Raw genomic sequence first — 23,559 nt, forward strand, 5'->3', positions numbered from 1 at the left:
GATCTGATATGGGGGTCTGATTTGAGGATCTGACATGGGGGTTTGATATGATTTTGGGGTCTGTTCTGAAGATTTGATATGGGGTTCTGATTTGAGGTCTGATATGGGAGTCTGATTTGAGGTGTGGTATGGGGGTCTGATCTGAGGTATAATATGGGGTTCTGATCTGAGGTGTGATATGGGGGTCTCATATGAAGCGTGATATGAGGGTCTGATTTGAGGTGTGAAATGGGGGACTAATCTGAAGATCTGATATGGGGGTCTGATTTAAGGCCTAATATGGGGGTCTGATCTGAGAATCTGATATGTGGGTCTGATCTGAAACGTAAGGGGGTATGTAAGGGGTTATTTTTTTTCCTGGCACACATTTTAAGGAGAAGTATTACTACTGGGGGATTATAGGGAGCATGATTACTAATATGGGCACAATGGGGGCATTATTATTAGGGGCACTGTTAACACTAAGTGCACTCGGGCAGATAATTATTTATATTAGTGGGACTTTGGGGATTACTATTACTGTGGGAGGCACTGTGGTATAGTATCAGCTTAGCGCAATAATTTGGGGGGGACATTATGTTTACAACACTATTAGTGTCAGGGACACTATTTGCCAGGCACAGTTAGATTTTAGGACACCGTGTGCCAATAATTATTGAAGGGGGCGCTATGTCTGTAATACTAGTATTATCAGGGAGACTGCTTCTGCAGTAAATTATTGGGGAGCACAGCAGGCTCAGTATTAGAGGTGGCAGGATGGGGTGTTGAGAAGGTGGGAGGATAATGCAAAAGTAGGAAACTAAGATATCTGTTTGTCAAACTCTGCAGAGTAGTCCGAATGGAGAAGATGAAGAAAGAGAACATCTACATCAGAGGAGACATCACTGGATGTAAGAGGTATGTAATGTTTTCCTAGTATGTCTTTAACAGTAGGGCTGGAAGGAAGGGGTTAGGTTGAGAATTTGGCATGGGGGGCCATTAAAATTTTAGCCTCAGGCAGCAGAAATGCAAGGTGCCCCTCGCCACTAGTGTTGAGCTAATCAAAGTTCACAAATTGGACTTCGATCCAAATTTCAGGAAAAATTTGATTCGCCACAAAGCCAAATTTTTTCCTGCTTCGTGGTAACGAATACATTTTCCCTGAAATGGCGGTAAAATAAAAAAAAATCCTTGCCTCATCCATTTGAGCGTGAAGAGGCCGACGTGGCCATTTTGCTTGAAGATCCCGTGTTAAATCTCATGCACGTCACTCGTATGCCATCACTTGTCGGGGGACATTTTGCACTGTATCTTTAAGCAAGATGGCCACGGCAGCCTTTTTGCAGATGGATGAGGTAAGGATGATTTAATTTTTTAATGGCCATTTCCTGTCATTGCACCTGCTACTTACAAAAGAAATGTGCTTCTTGACTAAGTAATTAATCACGAAGGGACATTTGTAAAATTTGGCGAAGCAGCTGAATCAAATTTTTGAGGACTTTGCTAATCTCTACTTGCCACAAAACACTGAGGGAAGGGGGCCCAAGCTGTACTCTTGCACCAGGACCCATGAGCCTCTAGATACATCCCTGTCTGTGTCTAAGCATACATAACAGCAGAAAATGTTCTCCTGTACATTGACATCAAACTACCGGTAATTTGTTGCTGTTCTCCATGTTGAGGATTTTCCATTTTTTTCAGACCACAAGACTAACATAGACTGCAGAGCTATTCATTCTGTTAAAACATTTATCTCAAAAAAACTTTTACAAGTCAATGAGATGCACCATAGTTGTTATTGATTTGTTAAAGGGGGTGTCCAGCCTGTTGTACCTCTCGAAATAAATCGTTCTCACCTGCTCTTCACTACTCTGTTCTGGCTCCCTTAGGTTACCTGCACACATTGCAGAGTATGCATGGTTTTTCCACAAGGATTATCATGTGAAAAAATGCAGTGTAATATAGCACCAGCAAAGAGTATGAAATTTCATAAATCTCATGTACACTTTGCTTTTTAGTTCTACGTGGAAATTGACCCGCCGTGCACATTTTAATCTCTGCAGTATGTCAATTCTTTGTGTGGTTATTTAGTCTGGATTTCACCCTTTTCAATGCAAGGGTAAATTTCTGCAAGACAGCTCCCACCTGTTTGCAGGCAGCCTTAAAGTAGTTGTCCCACGAAAAGTATTCTACATTTTTCAAACCAGCACCTGGATCTGAATACTTTTGTAATTGCATGTAATAAAAAAAATTGCATAGCCACTGAGGTATTCAATAAAATGTATCTGTATAGCGCCTCCTGCTGTTTGTTCTTTTTCTTGTTTCTCTGTCTGGCTCACTGAGATGGCCCCACATGCACAGTTTTATCTTTTCACTACCACTTGTGTTGTGATAGGGAGAGAACTGCAGCAGAAAGGACACACCTCCTGAGCTGCAGCAGAAAGGACACTCCCCTTGTTGAATTATCAGTTTGATATAAATCTAGCAGAGCAATGAATGTGGAGATCTCTGGATCCATGGGAGGTACAGGGCTGGTTCTAGCTTTGTTAGAAAGAGATTGTATTATATGATGTCTGATTTTCATTTTCTACATTAATCATGGGAGAACCCCTTTAAGTGGTCTTCCAGTCTTAATCCTGTAAGCTTCTGGATGGACTGGGTCACATGCTGTCATAGCCAATGACTGGCTTTAGTGATGACGGTCAGTTAGTGGCTACAGCCGCACACGTGACCCTGTTATATTAAAGAAGTTGTCTCACGAAAAATATTCGACAGTTTTCAAACCAGTACCTGCATACATGTAATTAAAAATTTAGAATAGCTATTCAATACAATGTATCTGTATAGCTCCACCTGCAGTTTGTTTTTTTCTTATTTCTTTGTCCGGCTCACTGAGATGGCCGCACATGCTCAGTTTTATCCTCCAGCTGCCTCCTGAGTTGTCATAGGTAGAGAGTTGCAGCAGAAAGGAAATGCCCCCTAAGCTGCAGCAGAAAGGACATGCCCTTTGAGCTGCCAGCTTCATAAAAATCTAGCGGAGCAATTGGAGCAATGAATGGGGAGATCTCTGGCTCTATGTGAGGTACAGGGATAGTTCTAGCTTTGTTATAAAAAGCTTGTCATGTACTATATGATGTCTGATTTAATTTTTTTACATTAAACATGGGTTAACCCGTTGCAGTCTGCCTGGGATCATGCACGTACCTCTCCCATCCGACCACCAGTATAGTTCTCTTCAGCACTAGGATCTGAGAAATTTCCACCGCTCTGTCTCTTCCAGCATTTAGTTTATGGTGACAATGACCATTGAAATCCCACATCTTAAACAAAATATATCAATGACAATTAGATGTATTTTTACTGTCCACAACCAAGAAATATCTAGTAGAATGGCGCAGAAATATAAATTTACTTAAATTAGGTGGGAGAGTAACTCATTTTATTCAGCGCAACAAAAATTGGTGGTATTGGGTCCAGAGAGGCTAAGAAACATAAAAGAACAGATACTCCCCTCCAATCATCCTTTGCCACTGCTGTTCCAGAACTGCTCTGGTCTCTGCTGCTCTCCACTTCCTGTCCCAGATCCACATGCCGGAAATACCAAGAAAGGCTCTGTCAGCCAATCATTTCCCATAGCATGCTGTATAACATAGGTGTTCTCCCCTAGAAGCTGAAGGCACTATGCAGGCTCCATGCACACGGCATGAGGTATAAAGACTGACCACATTTTGTATAACAGCAAGAATTATAAATAAAAAAATAACAGAAGAAGACTTGTCCGCTCACACTCTATTCCAGTACCAACATTCTGGTGCAGCCTGCCATTTGTTGTCTCCGGTTCTGCAGCAGTGATGTCTCAGACTACTCTACATGATCACCGCAGCTAGTTACTGACTCGTGTGAGATAGCTGAGGACATCATCGATGCAGCACAGGTCTCTTGCCTCAGGCGGCACAAACTGGAGTGGGGGCAGTGGCAGGGCCATGGGAAATGAGCACTTCAATTGTGGAAACACTCATCTCTCTATATTCATCTATATCGCCGCCCTCAAGACAGCGATACAGTTGAATACTGCAGTGGGACAAAGGAGAGATCTCTCCCTGCCCCGCCATTCCCTCTGATAGGCTTCTGGCCTAGTGCCTGTAGCCTATCACAGGCTGGTGCAGGTGGCATGATGACGCCATGATCATCACGCTGCCTAAGCCGGGCAGTGTATAGCTTTGGACACAGGTCGGAAGAGGCCTGCACCGCTTTGCAGACAGCTGCATGAAGGTAAGTATTTGAGTTTATTCTTTATTTGGCAACATGCTGTTGGCCCACTGTGGCGGGTCGGAGGGGAGTGTGGAGACACGAGGGTCAGTGGGTGCTCTCGTCCGCCAGCCTGGCTATCTTTATAAAGACCATGCAGGGCCAGGGCTCATACCACCGAACGGCTGTGCTCCTTTCCTGTGGGTGGAACACTACTCAGACAACACAGGGTACAATGCTCCGGGAAGACTTTACTGGATAACCAACAGTCAGCAGCATAGAGTACAGTCCCGGCAAGGACACAGGATGGCACATGTGATAGCGATTCACCCTTCCACTGTCTCGCCAGGGATTAAACCCCTGTGACTTCGGGTGGACCTAGGACTGACTACCCGAGCCAGTAACATCTCACTTAATGGAGCAAGCTTAGGGAGCCGGCCATGCACAGCGAGGCATCTGGCCAGGTGATCCGATCGTCCCAACCTGGACTCTCCAACCGAACCCGTAGCGTCAAGGTAAGGCATGTAAAGTGTCAAACAGCCTGGATCAGCACTCCTGCTAGTCCAGCTGTTAGAGCAGAGCCGTGGCTCTCATGTTAGAGTCGGGTCCCCGCTCCCCGCTGCTTGGGGGACCCGTGCAGCGCTTAGACTGGGCTGCTGTAAAAAAAGTGGCGGCCCAGCCTGAGGCCCCTTAGTGACCATGGTAAAACACGTATCGTTGGTCACTAAGGGGTTAAACAATAGCTCATGTCGCTGACTGTCTCCCCAAAACGATGGACAAAGAAACAGTACACCTGGCGCAAATTAAGAACAATCCACACCACAAGTGGTCAGGTGTTATATTCAGTGAGCATGATGACGGTACAGGGAGCACTATAGGGACATTGTTTCTACAAGTGTCTCTGAATAGGAGCGTTTTGTACTGGCACATATTATAAAAGGGTATTTTTTGTATTGGCGCACATTATAAGGGAGTATATTTGTGCTGGCACACATAACGGGGCATTTTTCTACTGGCACACATTATAAGGAGAATTATTACTACTGGGGAATTTATTATTACTGGGGGACTATGGGGAACATCATAGTAGCACTACAGGGGTATTATTACTTCTGGGCACAATGGGGGCATTATTACTATTGGGAGCACTGTTAACACTAAGTGTACTCTGGCAGAGAATTATTATTATTGGTGGGACATTTGGGAGCACTATTACTGTGGGGGGGCACCATTGAAAAGTATCAGTTTGGTGGGTGCAGATATTTTAGGGCACTGTGTGCCAGTAATTATTGAAGGGGCACTATCTCTGTGGTACTAGTATTTTCAGGGGGATCTATCATAGTGGGCACAGTATTGGGTATGGCAGGATGGGTTGTTGAGAAAGTGGGAACATGATGGAAAAGTAGGAAACTGAGATGTCTTTCAAACTTTGAAGAGACAAGAGATGGCTGAAAGAAATCATCATGGCGGTCTGGTCTGAATAGAGAAGATGAGAAAAGAGAACATCTACATCAGAGGAGACATCACTGGATCTAAGAGGTATGTGGGGCTGTATTACCCTGTATGTTTTGTAGCATTGTATGTAATGTTTTCAAGCCTTTCCTCCAGTAGGCCTGGAGGGAAGGGATTAGGTTGAGAATCTACCATGGGGGGGGGGCACCATTAAAATTGTTTAAACAACAGAAAACTAGGTGCACCCATGTGGATATGTCAGGTTTTCATTTGTTATTTTATAACAATCCCTGCTGTTATCTAAAATTTTGGAGGTCTAGGAAAAGTCATATAAGTAAAGTAAATATGCTGGAATATATGATGAGGGTTATATTTTGACTATTTTTGCCAGTAGCAAAATTACATAATGCAAATTCACAATTATGGCATGACTAACTATTTCTGTGTGTTATAAAACATAAAAAGTTTCTTCAGCCTCTAATATATGGAGTATTTACGGTTAAGTTTTGTTATTTGTTTCCTCAGATTTTCAGGGAGAGGAAAGTGTCATTTTCCTATGGCATAAAACGTGATTTACTCTGCCACTTTACATGCTGTGAAACCTTTTATTACATTGGTGTGACCATTATTCAAAGGTGTATTTCCTCATGAGCCTTTTACACCACATAGATTGCTGCTTTGTGCGCGTCATTTACATTTAGAATGGTGAAACTCTAGGACGCCTTTGGATTTTATTGGCTGTTTTGTTTTACAAAAGACTCAGGTTTGCAAAGTGCATTTTCTACCAATAACACAGGAGCGGCCGTGTGGTTGGGGCAAACTCGGGATTAACAGACAAGGTCAAGATTAATGTCAACAGTTATGGCATTTTTCTTTTTACTTAAATTCAATCTGATATAAACATTACTAAGGAACTGAAAACCCATTGCTTAGCAGTCATATACTTAGACAGTAGGCAAGGTCTTTGATGCAACAGCAGCTTAAAACATTATATCATCCTTTTTTTTACTCAAATCAGTAGAGCATGGGAATATATACAAGATGTTGCAATACTGATATATCTAGCAGTATAGAGCAGACAGAGAAGGATGGGTGTAGGTTATCTTTTCATTTGTCTCTGTATGAGACCCATGCGGTGAGAAGGGAGGAGAGCAGTAAGTTGTTACAAAGCGAATGTGTACCCACTGCGTCACTGAACTCATTTGAGTTGGGATTACTCCTATGGATGTTATCTAAGTGGCCACCCCTGGTCTTCACCCTTTAAACCCTATACAGGGATCTGGAATCTGCTGCAGAGGAACTTCTGACCAATAGGGGTAATAAGACACTGATTTGTAAAAATTCGGTATTAGGCAAAACTGTAGTCCGGGACAGGCTAAGGTCGGGGCAAGCAAAGTTTGTGCAATCCAAAGTCAGGGAAGGTGCTCAGGGTCAGTACCGAGATCAGGTGAGGCAGCAAAGGCCTGCCAGAAATTGGCAGAAGACACAGGCAGAAGTTGGTACAGGGAGCAAACAAAACAAACACTACATCTTAGCAGGAAACTAGAAAACTAGACCTTATTGCTCAGGCACCCTCCCTTAATACCCTATGGTGGCCAGCAATAGACTGGAGAAGGTTAACGTGCATGCCTAGTCCTTTAAGAACTAAAGACAGCAATTGCCCTATAGGCAGTGAGAGGCAGAAATGGCAGGAATCAGGCCTCAGCTTGCTGGACGCTGGTAAGTAAGGGCCACAGGGAGAGCAGAGCAGAGCAGGCAACCAGTTAAGACCTCCAGCAGCTGTGCCGAACAAGGAAACTGCAGCAGGCACACTCCGCCAGTGTAACACAAGGGAGAAGATATCTTATTGCTCAGAACTCACATGAAAGCTTTTACATAAAAAAAACCCCATCCATTCAGCACAGTAAGGGTCCATTTACATCGGCGATGTGTGTTTTGCATTTTACAGCCCACCATCGCTGGCACTTAATGGAAAATGACTATTCTTGTCCGCAATCGTGAACGGAAGTGCGGATCCGCAATTCCGCATCCGGGCAGCACATCATGCTGCCCAATAGAAATGAATGGGTCCGCAATTCCGTTCCGCAGAATGCGGAACAAAATTGCGGACGTGTGAATGGAGGGTTATAGAGAGAAAAAGTGTATTTACTGAATCCAGCAGATGGAAAAACACCCAAAATATGCGCCTCTTCATAACGTCGGCGATCCACCTACAGCTATAGGGGTTATTAAGACCGAAGTCTAAAACGCTAGTCTTAATAAATGACCCCTTTAATATCTACAATACTCCATGCGGATTAGTTGCATTGCATTCGGAGTCTAGTTTCACAGTCCATTGACTTCTGATAAGCATCTGTGCTTCATAGCAGCCTTTTTCCAATACAGCATAACCCATTCGTGCACGGTGTAGCTGATATGGGAAACGGACTGATGCTGCTATGTTACCTTAGCATTATAGGGGTTGTCTCACTTCAGAAAATTATTTATCATTTATCATGTAGAGAAAGTTATTAGAAGGCACTTACTATGTATTGTGATTGTCCATATTGCCCTCCTTGCTGGCTTGATACATTTTTCATCTCATTATACACGGCTTGTATCCAGGTGCCTTTTCCTATAGTGTGCAAGTACGGCCACCGCTGCTGGATTATAGGGTGGTCATAGCTCCTGGATACGAGCAGTGTGTAAAAATGTGAATGAAAAATCAATCAAGCCAGCAAATTCCATTTCTTTTAAAAGGGTTTTTCAGCCTTTTTCCTCAAGATAGGTTACCTCTAGCTGATCAATAGTGGTTAGACACCCCACATCCCCACTGATCAGTTGTTATGCGTAGCCCAAACACAAGAAGTCGACACCAGAACTACACAGCAGTGTCAACATTGCAGTGGACCTGCTCGCAACTGCAGCGCTGCTCCCATTCACTTCAATTCTGGTGTAAAGGAAGCCCACTAATAGGTGGTATAAACCTAGACAGTCTAAGGGTACATTCACACGACCGTATGTGTTTTGCGGTCCGCAAAATGCGGATCCGCAAAACACGGATACCAGACGTGTAAATGTAGCCGGCTCCATGATAGAAATGCCTATTCTTGTCCGCAATCGGACAAGAATAGGACATGCTCTATCTTTTTTGCGGGGCCGAGGAACGGATCTACGGATGCGGACAGCACATTGTGTGCTGTCTGCGTCTTTTGCGGCCCCATTGAAATGAATGGGTCCCCACCCGTCCGCAAAATTGCAGAACGGATGCAGAGCCAAAAATACGGTCGTGTGAATGCTCCCTAATAAAGGACAGCCACTTTAATAAGTCTGGCACATCCTCAAATTATCTTGTTCTGTCACACTTTCTAACAATTACAGAGGATTATTGAATCTGCCCCATTTCTAATGAGCTGGGAATAAAGAGAACAGTTATAGTGACGGGTCCTCACCGAGCTTTGCGGCCTGGATCACAGGTATATCCCTATACACAAATTAGGAGAAACCTGTCAATCAAGAGGGTGGGAAGAAGCCTGCTGGCACCCACCCCAAGAACCCTTCTTCCCTTTTCTGGCTCCTTTTTAAAGTATGTTTTCTGAAAGGCTGTCAGTAATGAGGGGTCCTGTCAGCAATTACAGCTGCCCAATGTTCGGGTAGCATGAATCACCCTGCCGCTCCTTTCATTCTCTATGGGACTGCTGAAGATAGCCAAGTACAGCAGCGCTCGGCTACTTCTGGAGGTCATGTATTGAATGAACAGTGTGGCAGGGAGCATGCGTGGCCTGATGCTCTATCGGGATGGGGAAATGGGACCCCTGTTTTCAGGATTGGTGGGGATTCTAGCAGTTGGATCCACACCGAACAGTTAATTATATCTAGATATTTCTGTAACATACCTTTGATGGCAGCCTTGGAGTTCTTTTTTTTTTTTCTCCTTCAGAACATACACTTATGGGGTCATTTATCAAACTGGTGTAAAGAAGAACTGTCATAGTTGCCCATAGCAACCAATTAGATCCCTCCTTTGATTTTTTACATGAAAGGTGGAATCTGATTAGTTGCTATGGGCAACTAAGCCAGTTCTACTTTACACTAGTTTGATAAATCCTCCCCCTTCCTTAATGTTTTTGGGGCTGTTGAGAAGAAGCTGGTTTTAGTATGTTCATTCTTATGGTCTGGCCTGCCAGAAGAGATCACTCTACTACCGGTGTACAAAAGGATCCAGGCAGTTGACTGAGCTACTGACCATGTGTGACCACCGACATTGACCACATTAGGTGGACATTCTGAGAAGCAACCAAAAGAACACCAGGGAGAGCTATAAACACATATATAACAGCAATATCTGGACATAGGGGAAACTTTATTAAATTATTCCATTTGAAGCCACATCCTGTTTAGTGTGAACTAACAGAGCATAATGGTGTTTATTTGTGGGACAACCTCTTTAGCTGCTATGTAGTTTATCACTTGGTTAGATAGTGTTCAGTGGATATTAACACTAAAAGAATGAAACGCAGATTAATACATAATGACAAGCCTTAAAGCACATTCTGCTCACCTTTACTGTTCCATCAGTGCTCCCTGTTAATAGCCTGGTTTCACTTGCGTCTAAAGCCATGGTGCTAATCTCTGCATTGCCATGACAGCCCGAGAACTGTTTGATTTTCCTTCCAGTGTCTATCATCCAGAAAGTAATTGTCGATCCTGTGTCTGAGCTGATTACCTAGAAAGTGAGGAGAATTCTACATGAATATAAATAGTGCTTCATATTTTTCCTAACATCCTTAGTAATGAACACTGTTTACTTCCCCTTCATATTAAAAAGTAGCTGCCAACCTAAAAGTATGTTAGTCATAAAAAGTCAAAAATGAATCACGCCATAAACAATATTGCTTACCACAACTCATGCTTTACAATCAATGCCGCCCGTTATTTGTTTTGTGGGGTTTCCATATAACCCTCTGGCACGGGTTTAATTGTGTCAACAAAGCTTTACACTAATTTATTTACACAGGTTTTCAGTAGTAAATATCTCAGAGCATAAATGTCCTGCTTTATACACATTTTAAAGCTACTTTCACATCAGCGGCAGCCTTCTCCGGCAGGCTGTTCCTGCGGGTGAACAGCCTGTCGGATCCGTGCTGCCACTTGTGCGCAGTGAATGGGGCCAGAGCGGACTTCCGGCGGCACGCTTGCACTAGTGGCAGCTCGGATCCGGGAGGCTTTTCAACCGCAGAAACAGACTGCCGGAGAAGGCTGACGCTAATGTGAAAGTAGCCTTAGTATATGTAAATCTAGGATGATATTTAAAAAAATATAACTTAGGCTACTTTCACACTAGCGTTTTTGCTGGATCCGGCAGAGTTCAGCATAAACTCTCCCGTTACTGATAATACAACCGTCTGCATCTGTTATGAACGGATCCGGTTGTATCATCCTTAACATTGCCAAGACGGATCCGTCATGAACTCCACAGAAAGTCAATGGAGGACAAATCCGTTTTCTATTGTGGCAGAGAAAACTGATCCGTCCCCATTGAATTGCATTGGGGGTCATGCCATCTTGCTCCGGATCCCAGGACGGAAAGCAAACTACAACATGCTGCTGTTTGCTCTCCAGTATGGGAACACAACTAAACGGAACGGAAGGCATTTTAGAGCATCCCGTTATGTTCAGTTCAGTTTTGCCCCCATTGACAATGAATGGGGACAAAACTGAAGCGTTTTTTTCCGGTATTGAGCCCCTATGACGGAACTAAAACGTTAGTGTGAAAATAGCCTAGGAAACTTTTATCGTAGAAATTTGCAAAATAACGAAGGGCATTTTTAAAACTAAATATTTGTGATAAAGAATTCATCTTATGGAAGGTTTATAATCTTATATTTATGGTTTAAATAAAGTAATTAAAGGTATGAATTAATATTTGCATGTCTCCTAATACATTTGTGGGCCATAAAATTGTAAGGCCGTGTCCCAGGTGCAAATATTAATGTGCAGAACTCGTTAATTTCTAACGATAATTTGTTTTCCCTTAGTCCTACCAGCAGCACAGATGGGGAGATGGGATTAACTACCCCCCGTGGACTGGTAAGACTGGCAGAATTTTAATGAGCCCAAGAACCAATAATAAAGCTTTACACCCCTACAAAAGGAGGTGACACCCCCCAGCCTACTGTGTTTATAGCAAGAATAATTTACTAGGGTGGGATATTTGTGTGCTACTGTTAGGACTAAGGGAAAACAAATTATCGTTAGAAATTAACCATTCCCTTACGTCCTACCAGCAGCACAGATCGGGAGATAGCAAGAAGAAACCTCTAGGGAGTGCCTTCATGCCTGGCAGAGCTAAGAATAGCCTGCCCAAAGGCCGAAAACTCCGCTACCCTGGTGTCTAGTCTGTAGTGGGAGATGAAAGTAGATTCAGAGCTCCAGGAGGCAGCTTTACAAATCATGTCCAGAGGAAGGAGACTTCTTTCTGCAAAAGAAGTAGAGATGGCCCTTCTGGAACGGGCCTTCACAAACTCTGGTGGATCCAAAGACTGGGAAACGAAAGATTCCCTGATGGCCTCATTAATCCAGCGACTAATCAAAGCCTTGGACGCCTTGCGGCCTTTAGACTTACCGGCAAACAGGATAAAGAGGTTCTCATCTATCCTAAACTCCCTGGATCTATCCACATAGATCTGGAGACATCTCAAGATATCCAAAGGATGTTTGACAGGGTCCCTGGAGGAGGTAGATAGGGAGAAAAAAACTAGCAAAGAAATGACCTGGTTAATATTCTGGAATGATTGCACCTTGGGCCTGAAATATGGAAGAAACCTCAGGAGAACCCGGTCTTGAAGAAAGATGGTCTTGACCGAGATTACCGCCATTAGTAAGACCAACTTCAACGTCACAAACTTCAAGTCTACCTCCTGCAAAGGCTCAAAGGGGGGAGATGCTAGCCCCCTGAGCACGACTGATAAGTCCCACTGAGGAATGGGCTTCATTACTGTAGACTTCAATCTTTCAGCTCCTTTAAGGAATGGTTTGACGAGTGGGTCCCGAGAATAGGGCCTGTTGAGACAGGCCGATATGGCAGAAATTTGGACCTTCAAAGTAGATGGAGCAAGGTTTCTGTCGATGCCATCCTGCAGGAATTGAAGTATCGCAGAGAGGGGTGGATCTGCAAACACCACCTGGTTTGAAGCACACCACAGCAAGAAGATTCTCATGATCCTGGGGTAGGCTTTCTTGGTTGATTCTGCTCTTGAATGCAACAATGTTCTCAGGACCGACTCAGAAAGCCCTTCTATTCTGGGAAGGGACTGATCAAACTCCAGGCTGTCAGGTTGAACCTGTGCAGATCTGGGCAGAGGTGAGTGTCCCACGACACCAGGGTCTGCTGTGGGGGGAGCTTCCAATAATGTCCCCGACTCATCTGAATGAGCTGGGTAAACCAGGATCTCTTGGGCTAAAAGGGTATGATGGCAATCACCGAGGCCTGATCCTGACGGATTTTCATCAATACCCTCGGTATCATGGAAAACGGAGCGAAGATGTAAGCCAGCCTGAACCTCCACGGTATCGACAGAGCATCTATTGCCAGGGGGTTGTGCTCCCTGTAAAGGGAGCAGAACCATCTACACCTTGGCATTGAACCTCGTTGCCATGAGATCCACCTCTGGCAAACCCCACCTGAGGACTATCTGCCTAAATATCTCCGGATGCAGGGACCATTTCATCGTCGGCAGACCGCAACTCAGGTGATCCGCGATTATATTGCAGAAACCCCGGATGTGGGTGGCAAACAGGTGGGAAAGGTTCAACTCTGCCAACTTGTCACCGACAGCTCTGTGAGAAGATCTGGCAGACGTTCTTCTCTACCTGTTGTATGATGTTCTTTGTTTTGGTTTCACTTTCTAATCACCTTTCCTTCTCCCAGCTGTCACCTATTTGCACTGATTGTCTCCTTTTATATTCCCTCCCATACTGCCTCACTTTGCGGTTTATGCTTCTTCCTGGATTGTGTTCACTGCTGGAGGCTGCTTCTCCTGATTCCTCAGATAAGTCTGTTTCCTTTATTTGTGTTTTCTTGCTGGCTTGATTGTAGGTAACCCTGACTCCGTCCGTATTAAGTGCAGGGAGCCGGTGGCCGTGTCCCCTCACTATTGAAGGGTTTTCAGGTGTCACATAGTATAAGGTATGAGGGCATGCAATCGTCTACCATAGACATTTGCATGGGCATAGCAGTCAGGGAGAGCTCTAGGGGTTTTATAGGGCTCACCCATATGCTCCTTAGTTTGGGATCAAGCCAGTCGGATGTTTATTTATAAGTTCCAGCTTTCTGCAACACCATCTGTGACACCACTGAAGAATTACCCTGATCTCCGAAAGGAGGGGTAGAGATCTTGTGCCTCCCTGCTTGTTGATGTAGAGGACTGCAGTCATGTTGTCTGACTGTACTTTCACCGCCAAACCCCGGATTCGGGGGACGAAGTGAAGGAGGGCTAGCCGGATAGCTCGAACCTCGCGGAGATTGGAGGAAAGTAGCAGCTCCTGAGGAGACCAAGTCCCCTGGACTGGGGAATCGTCTAAGTGAGCCCCCCAGCCTACTTGGGACGTGTCCGTTGTCAATATGACCCAGGTTGGCTGGGTTATAGACTCCCCCCCACCCCCTCCCCGGGAGATGGAACCACCATCTCATGGAGGTTCGAGTCCGACAAGACAGGGAGCACAGGGAATTTAGCCGGTGGGGCTGCCATCCCATTTGGCAAGGACCTCCGATTGTAGAGGGCGGAGGTTCCGCAAAGCCCAAGGGACTGCAACCGCAGCCGCTGACATGAGCCCCAACATCTTCATGGGAGTCCGAATGGGATCTCGACAAGGGACTGAAAGGAACCTTGCCAGGTCCAGAATCCGAGCTTTTCTTTCTGGAGTCAACTGGAGGGACATCCCAACGGAGTCGACTATAAAGCCTAGATAGGTTACCGAAGTCAACGGGCTCACGTTCGACTTCTGTAAGTTGATGATCCATCCTAGACGGAGCAGAAAGGAGATAGCTATATGAAGATGGTGGGTAAGGACTGGAACCGAAGGGGCTTTTAAGAGCCAATTGTCCAGGTAAGGAATTATGGACAGCCCTTGAAGCCTCAAAGCTGCCACCACCGAAACCACCACCTTGGTGAAGGTGATAGGAGCGGAGGAAATCCCGCAGGGTAAGGCGACGAATTAAAGGTGCCTGAGGACCCCCGAGACCTGGACCTCAATCCTGAGATACCTTCGGGAAGCAGGATGGATGGGGATGTGAAGATACGCATCCTTGAGGTCCAGGGTAGCCATCACATCTCCTGGGTTGAGAACGTGGACCACTGACCTGATAGTTTCGATATGAAACTTTGCTTTCCTTATAAATCTCAAATCGATAATCATCCGGAGATCTCCCAATTTTTGGGGGACTAAAAAAAAACTGAAAATAGATCCCTATGCCCCGCTCTCCTGCCAGAACCTCCTCCGGAGCGCTTTGAGGATGTAGTCCAGGGCTAAGTAGAAAAGAACAAAACGAAAAAAAACTTCCCCCAAAGGAAGGAACTGCCAGTCCACCTGTCCGGAGGACAGAAAAGAACACAGTAGGCTGGGGGTGTCCCCTCCTTTTGTAGGAGTGTAAAGCTTTATTATTGGTTCTTGGGCTCATTAAAATTCCGCCGGTCCTACCAGTCCATGGGGGGTAGTTAACCCCATCTCCCCATCTGTGCTGCTGGTAGGACGTAAGGGAATTAAAGGATGCCAAGGGGTAATAAAAGGGATCCAACAAACTCTGTCAACATCGGAATGTAGGACTTTTCAATGGAAAATGTTACAAATATTAATTTTAAAAATCTACAAGTCCTTATCAGCAAATGGGGTCCAATTGTAGAGAAGAAGCAGAGAGGAATCATGTGTTCAGATGGAAAAAAATGCCGAATATTCGATATAATGAATATATAGCACTATATTCTGAATATTCGCGAATTCTCGAAGTGGGGATATTCGCAATAAAAATTTGCTATTCGAATATTCGTGCCCAACACTATCTAACACATGCAAAGAATTTATTTCTGACATAAGCCATTAACATTAGAAATGGACTGAGTTAATTAAACTAGTTAACTATTGATCTTTAAGGTTCATGAAACACAAGCTTTAGGCTTCATGCACACGGCTGTTGCACATTCACTTGAATGGGTCTGCAATCCAGGGTGCTTCCGTTATGTTTCTGTTCGTGCCTCCACACCGCAGAAAAATAGAACATGATGGCAGCTTCCCTTTAAAGTGAAGGCTACGTGGGGCATCATTCTATGGGGGTCACAAGGGGAACATTTTGCCATAAGAACTGATAGTTAAAAAAAAAGGTACATTGACAGGGGCTACAGCTAATCAGGGCCATCTTTAATATTGATTGGACCCTGGGCAAGAATTTACTTGGGCCCCCTGGATCCCACCTTCCCACATCCTAGCATGCAATCACGCCCTTCACCACAACACACACACAAAAAAAAAATCCACACACCTCGCAGAGTAGTAAACTTTAATAATGATGAATGGCCACTAGAGGTGTTCCTTGGCAGTAATGTAAATACTGCCTTTTTTCTGAAAAGACAGAGCTTACATTACAAAGCTTGCAGAGACATGCTATAGACACCAGAACTACTATGTTTAGCTGTTAAGGTTCTGCTAACTATATTGTCCCTTAATATAGAGGGGGAAAAAAGAATCAGCAAAACAGTATCAAATAAAATGGTTGTATCATTATTGTATCACTTCTGACACTAATATATAGTATTTTGCAGATTTCTTTTTTTTTTTACAATGTGCAGATAGTACTGTACTACTAACCCATCCATCCACCCCTACATACAGGATATTACAGCGCCACATATCTCTTACATCCAGTGACGTCTCTTTGATGTAGATGTTCTCTTTCCTCAGACCTTCAGACCAGACCACCATTTTTTAGCCATAGTACCCACCATAACGTGCCCCAGTATAAAATGCCCCTATACAGAACCCCCCCATATAAAATACCTCTTCTTTGTGGCCTCAGTAGATGCCCCCATAGTGCCCCTAATAATGTGCCAGTAAAAAGCGCCCCCCCAGATGCCCCCATAGTGCCACCTAATAATGTGCCAGTAAAAAGTGCCACCAATAATGTGCCAGTAAGAGGTGTGCCCATAGATGCCCCCTAATAATGTGCCAGTAATATGTGCCCCCATAGATGCCCCCTATAATGTGCCGGTAACAAGTGCCCCCATAGATGCCCCCATAGATGCCCCCAATCATGTGCCAGTAACAAATGCCACCATAGATGCCCCCCAATCATGTGCCAATAACAAGTTCCCCCATAGATGCCCCCCAATCATGTGCCAGTAGTAGTACCATATCAAAATAAATAAACACATTTACCTCCATCAGGCTGGCAGCGATGCGATGCAGCCCTCTTTCGGCCTGTGTCCCACTCTGTATGGGTCAGGCGGCGTGATGACGTCATCGAGCCGCCTGCACCGGCCTCTGATAGGCTGCAGGCCTAGTGCCTGCAGCCTATCAGAGGAACAGGGAAGGGAGACGCCTTTCCCTCCCCTACTCCGTCGCAGCACTTCCATCTGTATCGCTGTCCTGAGGACGGCGATAAAGATGACTATGGAGGTGAGTGCTTCTACAATGGAAGCGCTCATCTTCCTGTGCGCTGCCGCTGCCCCCCACGTGATCAGTGGCCAGTGGGGCTCAAGAGGCAGCTTCCCCTTTTGCCCCACGTTAAAGATGGCCCTGCAGCTAATATATACCACAATTGCATGTCTTTTTAACATACACTTAGGTTACAAAATCAGATTAGATCTGATTAACTATACCCCACGAATACATGGACATTTTGACCAACCAATGTCTCCCTGGATGCTTGTTGCTGTAGTCTTATTTGATTGTCCTCTTCTAACGATAAAGCTGTTGGCTGATATCTCTTCCTTCTGACCCTTCCTATTGAGTATGCATGTGTGTTCATTAGGCAGAGAGGATAAAGTCACTGCCTGACACCTTTGGCATCGCTTATCTCCCTTTAAAACAAATTAATCTGGCATGTTGAAATACAAGGGCATAAGTATAATTTATAGGGTAAAATAGTAAACAAAATAAAAAATAAAGATGGGGCCTCCACCACTTAGTTTAAGAAAATGAAAGCAGCAGGATACGTAGCAATAATTAAAGCTATATGTATAATAGCACAATATATCAGAAAACTGACATGAGAGGAATGAGCCACTATATTGTTATTCCTGCACCTGATAGGATACCCGAACCTCTGGGCCCCGTAGCAAGTTCTATGGCTATAGTTATGCCCATGCAACCAACCAATCCTTTTCTCCCAATATCTGCTTTTGGGTGAGAGTCAGGTAACCCCCAAAAATATTAGATGGTTAGAGGATCCCACCAAAGTCAGGTTTAGACAACATGTGTAAATCCACCTTAAAATTTTGGTATGTCTAGTAATAGGCATGTTTCATAAAATAATTATAAAACAAGCTGAGATAGTTGCAGTTTTTACAAAGTTTGCAAGTATTACTTTCACCACTTCTATCATTGAATTATTTTCCTCTGTACTCAAAAGATATTAATGAAAAAGCAGCCAGTCGATCATTTGAAATAATTCAGGAATGAAATGTACTGCAAAAGAACAGACTGTAAAAGCGCACAAAGAAATCAGAAGACACAGCTGTAATTGGAAGCTATCAATTTTCTACGCACCTCTTCAGGTTTACGGACAATGCAGGTTGGTTATTATTGGTTACTAATAGTGTTGAGCGAACTCGAACTATAAAGTTTGGTTCCGTACCGAACTTTGTGAGTTTGTGTACCCAGACCCGAACCCGAACTTTGCCGGAAAAGTTTGGGTTCGAGTTCAGTGTTCTGCCATTTAATAAAGCTTTTGAAAGGCTGCAGTCAATGAAATGGCTGCAGCCAATTATCAAGCTTTTTAAGCTGTGGGCACTTAGAAGCCATCACAGCCATGCCTAGTAATGGCATGGCTATGATTGGCCCAGTGCATCATGTGACCCAGCCTCTATACAAGCTGGATCACGTGTAGCACTGCCCATCAGCTCTTAGTAGTGCAGTGACGTGAAGCAGGCAGCTGAAGTGAGGGACAGTGTAAGGAATCTGGCTATTTGTTTTATGGGCGACCTATAATGATTTTTTGTGGGTGCAATACACCAGCTTTGCACCCCTGGCATGGAAATATAATACATCTGGCTGTTAATTCTGTGGGTGACCTATAGTGATTTTTTTGTGGGTGTAATGCACCATTTTTGTACCCCTGACACAAAAATATAATAGTTAAGCCGTCTGTTAGTTCGATGGGTGACATATTCACATTTTTGGTGTTAGATACACATGCACTTTATATGTGACAGGGAAATTAATAAAGGCAATCTATTAGTTCAGCCCGTGAGATATACCCATTTTTGGTGTGAGACACACGTGCACTGCATATGTGACAGGGAAATTAATATAGTTAATCTGTTAGTTCAGCCGGTGACATATACCCATTTTTAGTGTGAGATACACGTGCACTGCATATGTGACAGGGAAATTAATATAGTTAATCCGTCTGTTAGTTCAGTGGGTGACATATACCCATTTTTGGTGTGAGGTACACCTGCACTGCATACATGACAGGGAAATTAATATAGTTAATCCATCTGTTAGTTCGGTGGGTGACATATTCCCATTTTTGGTGTGAGGTACACCTGCACTGCATATGTGACCGGGAAATTAATATAGTTAATCTGTCTGTTAGTTCGGTGGGTGACCTCAAAGAATGAGGAGAGCATCAAATAAGGGACATGGCCCTGGTCGTGGTGCTGCTGGTGGAGCTCCTGTTGCTGGGAGAAGACGTCGGCAATCTGTGCCAGCTACACGCCCAAATGAAACACCTTCCTCAGGTGAACGTACGCGACAGAACGTTCAGCGTCATTTCGTACCGATACCCATTTTTTGTGTGAGATACACGTGCACTGCATATGTGACAGGGAAATTAATAAACTATGTTACGCTACTTTTCCATATCTCCCTAACTGCACACTGGGTAAATGCAGTGGCGGCTGAGCCTGAGGCGAATAGCAGTTTGGCACATGTCCTACCACCACAGAGGATTGCAGGACATTTCTCGGTTTCTCCTGTTGCCTCCTCCTCCTACTCCACTTCTTCCTCTACCACCTCATCACCTGGTCAGTGTAACACCTTTACCACCAACATCAGCACAGCCAGGGGGAAACGACAGCAGGCTGTTTTAAAACTCATCTGTTTGGGGGTAAAAACCCACACCGCGCACTAGCTGTGGACGGGCATGGAACAACAGACCGATGAGTGGTTGGTGCCGCTGAGCCTCAAGCCCGGCCCGGTGGTGTGTGATAACGGGCGAAATCTCATAGCAGCTCTGGGACTAGCCAGTTTGACGCACATCCCTTGCCTGGCGCATGTGCTGAATTTGGTGGTGCAGAGGTTCCTGAAAAATTACCCTGATATGTCAGAGCTGCTGCAGAAAGTACGGGCTGTCTGTGCGCGCTTTCAGCGTTCTCATCCTCTGCTGCTCGCCTGTCTGCACTGCAACTTTACTCGACCTTCCCGCTCACCGCATAATATGCTGGAACTCCACCTTGCACATGCTGGAGAGACTGTGCGAGCAGCAGCAGGCGATAGTGGAGTTTCAGCTGCAGCACGCACGAGTGAGTTGCTCTGCGGAACAGCACCACTTCCCCACCAACGAGTGGGCCTCCATGCTGGACGTGTGTGCTGTGTTGCGCTGTTTCAAGTACTCCATCAACTTGGCCACTGCCGATGACCCAGTCCTCAGCGTTACTATCCCACTTCTATGTGTCCTTGAAAAAACACTTCGGGCAATGATGGAAGAGGATTTGGCACATGAGGAAGAGGAGGAGGGAGCGGGATAATTTCTACGGTTATCAGGCCAGTCATTCACAAGTGGCTCGGAGGGTGGGTTCCTGCACCAACAGAGGCCAGGTACACAACTGTCCAGCCAGTGCACAGTTCTGCAGAATGAGGAGGAGGATGATGAGGAGGAGGAACCATGTTCACAGCAGGGTGGCACCCAAAGCAGCTTATGGGCATCAATGGAGCATGGCTGGGGGGATTCAGAGGACACAGACGATACATCTCCCACAGAGGATAGCTTGTCGTTGCCTCTGGGCAGCCTGGCACACATGAGTGACTACATGCTGCAGTGCCTGCTCAATGACCTCTGAGTTGCCCACATTCTAACCAGTGCTGATTACTGGGTGGCCACCCTGCTGAATCCCCGCTACAAGGACAACATGCTGTCTTTAATTCCGTCACTGGAGTGTGATCGGAAGCTGCGCGAGTACAAGCGCACGCTGGTAGGCGCACTGCTGATGGCATTCACACCTGACAACGGGGGCTTAGTGGAAGCACAAGGCAAAAGCAGAGGAGGAGGAGAAAGAAGTTGCCAACGCAGCTGGGGCACCACCAGCACCTCAGAAGGGTTAGCATGGCCGAAATGTGGAAAAGCTTTGTCAGAACACCACAACAACAAGCACCACCAGCTGATATGGAACGTCTTAGCAGGAGGCAGCATTTCACCAACATGGTGGAGCAGTATGTGTGCACATGCCTACACGTACTGACTGATGGGTATGCCCCCTTCAACTTCTGGATCTCCAAATTGGGCACATAGCCTGAGCTTGCCCTTTATGCCTTGGAGGTGCTGGCCTGCCCTGCAGCCAAGGTATTATCTGAACCTGTGTTTAGGATGGCAGGGGGCTTTATCACAGACAAGCACAGCCGCCTGTCCACAGCCAACGTGGACAAGCTCACATTCATTAAAATGAACCAGGCAGGGATCCCACAGGACTTTGCTGATTAGACAAGTATACCGGACGCACCCAGCCATTGTAACACTCCAGCGCACTTTCTCTTTGTATTCTCTTTTCTTTTTCCCAATGTTTTGGGGTCTTCCCAAATTTGTAACAAATAAATAAATAAAATTTAAATAAATAAATTTAAAACAACAAAAACAGTGTTGGCTACCTCCTCCTCCACCGCCGCTTTCACCTACACTGCCACATCCACCCCCTCCTCCTCAACCTCCTACTCCACTTTGACCTCCGCCTCCTAGTTCAAGATTCATATTTTCAATTTTTTTCTATTCTATGTTATTTTAAGTCATTTCCCTATCCACATTTTTATGCAGGGCAACTGTGCTGCTCTTACCCCCATTTTTCTTCCTTTTGCAGCCCTCTAGCCCTTACTATGACTATTATAAAGCCATTTTAGGGTACTTTGACACTAGCGTTTTTCTTTTCAGGCACTGAGTTCCGTCAAAAGAGCTCAATGCTGGAAAAGAACTGATCAGGTATATCCCCATGCATTCTGAATGGAGAGCAATCCTTTCAGGATGCATCAGGATGTCTTCCATTCAGTCATTTTGACTGATCAGGCAAAAGATAAAACCGCAGCATGCTACGGTATTATCTCCGGCCAAAAAAAACGAAGACTTGCCGAAATGTAAGGAATGTATTAGTGCCGTTTTGCCAGATGACACTGGATAGACGGATCTGGAATTTCAATGCATTTTTCTGACTGATTAGACATTTTTAAAGGGAACCTGTCACCGGGATTTTGTGCATAGAGCTGAGGACATGGGTTACTAGATGGCCGCTAGCACATCCGCAATATCCAGTCGCCATAGCTCTGTGTGCTTTTATTGTGGAAAAAAAATGATTTGATACATATGCAAATTATCCTGAGATGAGTCCTGTCCCTGACTCATCTCACGTACAGGACTCACCTCAGGTTAATTTGCATATGTATCAAATAGTTTTTTTTTTACACAATAAAAGCACACAGAGCTATGGGGACTGGGTATTGCGGATGTGCTAGCGGCCATCTAGCAACCCATGTCCTCAGCTCTATACACAAAATCTCGGTGACAGGTTCCCTGTAATACTGATCAGGATCCTGATCAGTCTTACAAATGCCATCAGTTGACATACGTTTTGCCGAATCCGGCAGGCAGTTCCGGCGACGGAACTGCTTGCCGGATCACTTTGCCGCAAGAGTGAAAGTAGCCTCAGTGCACCAAAGTTCAGGTCCCTATTCACCTCAATGGGGTTCAGGTCGAACCCGAAATTTGACACGAACTTTGGCCGAACCCGGCAAACCCGAACATCCACGGGTCCGCTCATCCCTAGTTACTACTATGATTGCACTTCTACAAAATAATAAAAGAAGCCTGGAGGCTGCATCAGTTATCCAAATAAAACCAGAAGTATGTGCACTTCAAACCTAATTTTTGTATACCGCTTTGCACCACTGCATTATCCTAGAATAAGTCTGTTTCATATCAAAGTGGTTATAGCAAAATAAATAAAACACTCTTGAAAATGATTTTTCAGATGGACAATTATTCATATCGTGCGTAATACTGCACATTTTCATTGTCAGGAGAGGATAATGTAAATGTAGCATTTGCCACTGATAATCAAGAAAAATTACACAAACAAAAACAACTAATGGGACAACTATTGGAACCAATTAATTACCATAGACTTTAAAAGGGAAGTCCAGGATTATTATTTTTTTCTAAATTCACCTCCCACCCAGCAGGTCTTGTTAAGAAATCTACATTTACTTGCTCCTTGCCTCACTGTTCCAGTTTTGTTCACTTCACTGGACTTCTAGTCCCTGTCTGTCAACTTCCGCATGGATGGGTTCACGTGCGCTGCTGCAGTAATGACTGGCCTCAGTGATGAAGTGTCCCCAATCGATAAATTACTGCAGGGTCACAAGCCGCTTGGGGACATGTCCCCGCTGAAGCCAGTCATTGGCTGATGCGGCACACGTTACCTCATC

At 44.9% G+C, this 23,559-nt stretch overlaps 1 protein-coding gene across 2 annotated transcripts in view; it reads right to left on the reverse strand.

Annotated features, from left to right (window-relative positions):
• Nucleotides 1–23,559, reverse strand: part of WDR49 (WD repeat domain 49) — a 188,022-nt gene that overhangs the window by 101,968 nt on the left and 62,495 nt on the right. For both annotated transcript variants that reach the window (XM_044291706.1, XM_044291707.1), the window contains exons 9-10: nucleotides 10,220–10,384; nucleotides 3,184–3,299 (exon numbers count right to left, since the gene is read on the reverse strand). In XM_044291706.1, coding sequence (XP_044147641.1) covers nucleotides 3,184–3,299; nucleotides 10,220–10,384 — 281 coding nt within the window. The remainder of the gene's footprint in view (nucleotides 1–3,183; nucleotides 3,300–10,219; nucleotides 10,385–23,559) is intronic.

This window comes from Bufo gargarizans, chromosome 4 (assembly GCF_014858855.1).
Source record: "Bufo gargarizans isolate SCDJY-AF-19 chromosome 4, ASM1485885v1, whole genome shotgun sequence".
Classification (NCBI taxonomy): domain Eukaryota; kingdom Metazoa; phylum Chordata; class Amphibia; order Anura; family Bufonidae; genus Bufo; species Bufo gargarizans.